The following is a 6,043-nucleotide window of genomic DNA, read 5'->3' as shown; positions in this document are numbered from 1 at the left end:
TTAAATTATTTATTTACAAATGTAATGTATTAAAATTAAAATAAACAGTATTTCTATATTTAATTCAATATTACTATAGTAGAAATACTAATAATATACTATACTAATAATAACTTTAATTTTTTTTTATTTAATTTATTAGTGGATTATAAAAAATAATAATATTAATATTTTGGTTAATTTCAGTCATCTAGCTATGGGTGACCTCGCCCAAGCGGCGAACTGCATGGGCAAATCCAACGAGCCGGAGTTTCTGTGTTTAGCTGCGGAGATGGCCAAACTGGCTGGACAAACTACATTCGCTGACCAAATTGAAGAACGCAAGTCTAATATCAAGCCCAAAGAGAAACCCGACTCTGAAGAAGATTCCTTAGCGGAGTTACCAACAAGAATGGAACTCCTGTTGACTAACAAAAAAGAAGGAACTAATGAAATTAAAGACATTGAAGAAAATGATTTACCTTCTAGAATGGAACAACTTTTAAGAAGTAATAAAGAATTAGATAGCACAGAAGTAAAAACGGAATCTCTAACTGAGGGAGATATGGAGAAGTTGCCGTCTAAGATGGAACTCCTTTTAAAAGAATATGCAACCGGTTCCAAAGACAGCGAAAGTCAATCTGATGTTAACTAAAGGTGGACGATTTTGATTTAGTTAATATGTAAATGTTTTTTAATAACAAAATTCGTTATTACTAACGAACTAACAACATCTCGTTTGTAATCATTTATAATTTTACTCATCTGGTATATTAAAAATAATCCCAGTGTTTTTTGCGTAGTTGAGGTTTATACATTAATTCTATGTGTATGCTTTAGTACTAAGCGGAATAATTAAAATGCTGTGCATTCAATTATAGCAAAGCATACTAAATATATCTAATCGTGTTCCTGTGTTACGAAGATGGTTACTTTTATATATGTCGGAAATCATTTTAATAGGATCTGTGTTATTTTATATTTAAGTTTACCTATTGGAATAAACTCCAGTACTTTTCAATGTTAGAATTAACTTAGGTTAATTAACTTAAGGTTAATTAACTTAACTTAATGTTAGAATTACTTATTATTAATGATTTCACTGTTGTACACTATACGTTTACTATTTTTAAAAAATAAGTGCGAAATTATAGTTCTAAAAAAATGGTTTTGTCCTAAATGTTTTTGTAGTAAACGTTATGCATTGTTAAAATACCTTTTTTCCACTACTCATGTGTCGTTTTAATAAAGTTTTTACTATAAAATAGTTGTATTAATTTATGGGAACCTAGAAATAGTTTAGTAAAAAGTAATCCCACGAAAAACATTATATATTAAAATCGTCCCAATAGTTTTTACGTGAGTCGAATACATACACAGAAATACAAATTGTTTCTTTTTATGTTAGTACAGATAAAAAAATGTGGAGTCTCACTTCGTGAGATTCAAAATGGCGGGTGTACCATAGCGAATTATACCATTTACTAAGAATATGTACTATTTTGTACCTCAATCAAAAAATACCTTGTCTAGAACGAAATAAAGTTACACCCACCATATTGATTCATCTGGCTTCCAAATTATAATCTAGATTTTTTATATTCTACATCTATAGACAGACCACTGATTAAATCCTAAATTCAAGTTTGTAGCAATATGAGAAGTGCCTTAAAATTATGATTAAACACGTATTACTGTAAGAGTTTAGAGTTGTCTAAAGTTACAGGGGTGTCTAAAGTGGCCCTTCGACAAAAGTGGTTGTCTTGAGGTGTGCATGCCGCGCTCTCAGACTTAACTAGATAATTTTAATTTTACCATTTAGGTCATAATATGGTTAATAAAACACGAATTAATCATCAGAATATTATTATTAGCAACGGATCCATTTACAATAAAATGTACGTCAATAATCAATCACATCTTAATCACAATTATATCAAGTATTTTACATAAACGTATATATTAATTTTACATTAAGAAATATTTAATATTGTTACGTTTAATTGGTCATTAAAAAGCACAACACAATCATTTATAAGTACGAGAAACAAATTTGTACTTAATAATACTTGAAATAAAATCATTTCCAATGGCACAAAACTCTTCCAGAAAACAAAAACTGCGGAATGTCAAAGTCTTCATAAATCAAGGTTCATTCTCATTTTGTGCCAAATATTAAAAAAGTTGAAAAACATTAAAACAAAAATTATCATAGAAAAATAAAGTCCAGCTTCTAATCAAATAAGTGATATTATTAAAAAATGAGTATATTTTAGTATAATCAGGTAATTCAGATCTCTTCCGTAGGCTCCTGGTTCTCTCTGTTGTTTTTGACTGTGGCTTTCTTCTCCCTCTTCTTGCAGAGCGCGATGAGCGCCGCGTTCGTCTTCTTCAGTTTCTGGTTCTCCTTCATGACATCGGTAAACTGCTGGTCCTGTAATAATTTTAATTTTAAATCCCGACCTGGGGTGTTTTACTCCTCCATCAGTTTCCATAAGAATTATATTTAAATAATTTTCGTTACAATTATTTAATAAAATTATTTAACTAAGCACAAGCAATTTTGATTACGAAATTAGGGGTAGTTTTAAATATATGTTACCTGCACGATAGCGCTGCCCGTGGCGACGTACACGGGGGCTGTCGCGGCCGACACCAGCTGCTGTTCCAGTGCGGCTTTCTCCTTGCACAGCTTCTCTACTGTCTGCACACAAACACATCGACGTTTGTAGTTTTAGAGTACCTTACTGGTAGAAATACATTTTATATAAAAATCTATATTTACTATAGATAGTTTTAGCGACTTCGTTCACGTGGAATTGAGAAAATAAAAGAGATTAGCCTATGTGTTCTTCCAGACTCTTCTTTATTTCTTCACCAAATTTCAGCGATATTCGTTCAGCCGTTAGGGCTACAAACTCTAACAAACATCCATCCATCCATGTAAACTTTCGTATTGATAATTTTAAGTATAGATTTTACAAGACATACCATTTTGAGCCGCTTGATCTGTTTAGTATGAATGTCATCAGGAACCGGCTTCGTGCGGTCGCGCTCCACTTGGTAACTGAGGAAATCTGAAACCCAAAAAAATAAGATCATCACCCCACCACAAAAACCCTTTGCTTCTCAATTTTATCATCACGTCATCGCCAAAATGGCGTTATACCTGGTTTACACGTCAGTACAGTTGAATGCAACGTTCAGTCATAAATTGTATAGACTTACTAGCGCCATTACTAAATGAATACTAGTTCACACTATGCCATTTGACTGCCAGTCCAGTTGCTGAGCGTTATTGAGCAACTATACTGTCCAAGTGTAAACCGGGCATAAATCGAAATTGTATAGCCTGTCAACATACAAGATTTCTAAACGCATAACATAATAGCTCTAAAATTATGTATAAATGTATTTTATTTTAATTGTTTACAGATTGCGTTTTAATCTTTTACTTTTTTAACATAGTTATAAGTGATAATTTGTGATATCAGTTGTAGATTTTTTATTGTAAGAAATAAAACAAAAATGCATCTTAAAGTCCGTATCCCAAAACATGAGGGGTCATAGCGTCGCCCAAAAAAAAAGTACCTTCTGTGATTTGTGTAGCGACATCGCAGCAGGCGGAGTGCGCGGGCGGCGTGCTGTCGCGGTTGTTGTCGTGCAGCGACTGGCGCCGCCGCCGCGCGCCCGCCGCGCCCCCCGCACCCCCCGCACCAGCCCCCTGCCCGCACTTCTCCTGTACAGCAAATTAAAAAAGGCTCTCACTTAGACTTATGTTTTTTGTTACCTCATAACTCCGCTGGTAGTATGATTTTATCTATAGTACTATAATAAAGATTTGTATTTATATATTTTTGGATTTTGTATGTATTAAAACTCAAAAACTACAGGGCCAATTTTTTAAATTCTTTCACCGTTAGAAAAGGCATTTAACATAGGCTATATTTTTTTTTACTTTCACGTGGACGTAGTCACATGCAACAGCTAGTTAATAATAAGTGTCAGTTGTAATGCGTGATTTTTGTCTGATAATAATAATTGCGTTCAATATAAAAATAGAGGATATGAAAACAATGTTTTCGAAAATGTAGTTGAGATTAACTTTTAATAAAAGACTAAAAATTACCTCTAACGCTGCAATAGTTTCCTTCAAACTTCTACACTGTTCTTCTTTTTCTTTCAAATACTGCGCACAAGTCTCACATTCCTCGTCCAGCTCGACATTCCTTCTCCTGAATTCTTCCAATTCCTCTTTACACGACCGTAACTCCAGTCTCGTTCTCTCCAGTTCTCTATCTCTACCATCTTTACCCGTCTTCTCTTCTAGCGCTCGCTGCATTTTTGCCATAACCGCCTTTAACTCTTGCTTATTCATTCGTAATTCTTCAATGATTTTTGTCAATCTCTTATTCTTCTCTACTTCAGCGTCGAATGACATTCTGTCTACTACCACTGAATGTAGATTTGCCCAATCTGAAAAAAATAAAGGAAAATTAAATATCACGAGTTCACTAAATTACTTTATTTTACTTTAATGATTAGTGTCTTAAGAAAAAAAATACCTTCGTCCGTATTAACAGCGGCGTGCGCGTAGCTAACCTTAGCGCCGCCGCGACTTGTGTCATGGCCGCGTTGCAATTTCTCGTTCAACTCCTTTATGATGTTCTGAAAACATTGTACTAACGATTAATGACAAGAAATAAGGAAGAATAAACCCTAATCATATTAAAAAAATATAATAATCCGAATAAATAAGCAAAAAATATACTTCTTATTTGCTTAAAAGGTCAATTGGCTTGCACATTTTCACTAAAATCGCCTACTCTACCAGAGTAATCATTTTTTCAAATAGTTACCTCTAGAGTGGTCTTCTCTTTCTTAAGCTTGCGGCACTGGTCGTCCCTCTCCCGCAGGTACTCGGCGCACGTCTCGCACTCCTCGTCCAGCTCCCGGTACCTCTCCTTCAGCTCATCCAACTCTTGCTGGCAGACACTCAAGCGCTCCTCTAGCTCCGGTACTCTGCACACATTTTATTTAAAAGGTAATCTTACTAATATTATAAATGCGAAAGTTTGGATGGATGGATGTTAGAGTTTGTAATCTAAGTAGGTAAACGGATCATGATGAAATTCTGAATAGATGTAGAGGATGGTCTGGAATAAGACATAGGCTACTTACTTTCGTTTTTTGAATTCCACCCGGACGGAGTAGCGAGAGAAAGCTAGTTAAAAATAAATTAATATTTTAAAAGTCATTTGAATGACAACAAAAATACAATTAAAATTATTTCTTTTCTTATTTTTACTTGTGCCATAGAAGCAAGTTATTTAAAATGTTTTTTTTATTTAACATACCTGCTGTTTGTGTTACTGTCATTTGATAGATTATGTTCATTCCTCGATCTGTTGAATGATTCTGAAAGTTATAGAATAAAATTAATAAAAAAACAGCATTATCAACTGAGTGATCAAGAACATTAAATTCTGGTAGGTGGGTTTTTTACTAAGGACTACTTACAGCAAACTAAAATTTACAATAGCAATCAAATTTAGAGATCAATTGAGACTGGTGGAGGGTTTAAAGTAGTATAGTTCCACGCTGATGTCATGATAGGGGGTCTGTGGCTCAGTGGTTTAAACACTTGACTCGTATTCTACAGGTCCTGGGTTTGATTCCTGTCATGTACCAGTGTGATTTTCGAATTACATATGTAAATAATTACCCGACGTTCTTACGGTGGAGGAAACATCGTTATACAACCTGCACATATCGGTGAAGAAATTAAAAGATATGGGTGAAGTTAACCCGCAGTGCAGCATGGTTGTCTATGGCCTAGTCACCTCTTATTTAGGGTAGGCTTCGAGCCCTTCAGTGGGGACTTGTAGTGTGCTGGAGATTTTTTTTTACATTATAAGGTGGCAAACAAGCAAGCGGCCACCTAAATCCACCGAAATGGAAAGCAACCGCTGCCCATAAACATGCGTTGCCTTCCCTTAACTGACGGAGAAAGAGACTCACGAGAAGAGGATATTTCTCCTTACTATGCATCTCCTCCACCGTC

The 6,043-nt window shown here is 34.7% G+C and overlaps 3 protein-coding genes across 3 annotated transcripts in view; 1 reads left to right on the top strand and 2 right to left on the bottom strand.

Moving 5' to 3' along the window:
- The window catches only part of LOC106103320 (gem-associated protein 5-like), a 9,097-nt gene extending 7,961 nt beyond the window's left edge, over positions 1–1,136 (top strand). The window contains exon 12 of the mRNA XM_013283056.1: positions 149–1,136. Within this exon, the coding sequence (XP_013138510.1) occupies positions 149–634 (486 nt within the window). The 3' untranslated portion in view covers positions 635–1,136. The remainder of the gene's footprint in view (positions 1–148) is intronic.
- A 1,074-nt stretch (positions 1,137–2,210) lies between these two features.
- On the bottom strand, positions 2,211–5,446 carry LOC106103353. The gene is made up of 8 exons (XM_013283096.1): positions 5,337–5,446; positions 4,839–5,001; positions 4,545–4,647; positions 4,109–4,455; positions 3,571–3,718; positions 2,971–3,056; positions 2,582–2,683; positions 2,211–2,413 (listed from the first exon to the last, which is right to left on the bottom strand). Exons 4-8 carry the CDS (start codon positions 4,418–4,420, stop codon positions 2,270–2,272), a joined length of 792 nt encoding a protein of 263 aa, XP_013138550.1. The 5' UTR covers positions 4,421–4,455; positions 4,545–4,647; positions 4,839–5,001; positions 5,337–5,446; the 3' UTR covers positions 2,211–2,269.
- Positions 4,429–6,043, bottom strand: part of LOC106103319 (putative leucine-rich repeat-containing protein DDB_G0290503) — a 12,476-nt gene continuing 10,861 nt past the window's right edge. The window contains exons 12-14 of the mRNA XM_013283055.1: positions 4,839–5,001; positions 4,582–4,647; positions 4,429–4,455 (exon numbers count right to left, since the gene is read on the bottom strand). Of these exons, the coding sequence (XP_013138509.1) occupies positions 4,429–4,455; positions 4,582–4,647; positions 4,839–5,001 (256 nt within the window). The remainder of the gene's footprint in view (positions 4,456–4,581; positions 4,648–4,838; positions 5,002–6,043) is intronic.

This window comes from Papilio polytes, unplaced genomic scaffold, assembly GCF_000836215.1.
Source record: "Papilio polytes unplaced genomic scaffold, Ppol_1.0 DF823823.1, whole genome shotgun sequence".
In the NCBI taxonomy this organism is placed as follows: domain Eukaryota; kingdom Metazoa; phylum Arthropoda; class Insecta; order Lepidoptera; family Papilionidae; genus Papilio; species Papilio polytes.
Note: the sequence above shows the minus strand (reverse complement) of the source record. Positions and strands in the feature narration are given on the sequence as shown.

Bases quoted from the DNA above. Each gene is read 5' to 3' on its own strand.
- LOC106103353 (XM_013283096.1), bottom strand. From the start codon at position 4,420: ATGTCATTCGACGCTGAAGTAGAGAAGAATAAGAGATTGACAAAAATC. The intron at 2,684-2,970 runs GTATGTCTTGTA...GTTTGTGTGCAG, and splicing joins AGATCAAGCGGCTCAAAATG to ACAGTAGAGAAGCTGTGCAA. The intron at 2,414-2,581 runs GTAACATATATT...AAATTATTACAG, and splicing joins CGGGCAGCGCTATCGTGCAG to GACCAGCAGTTTACCGATGT.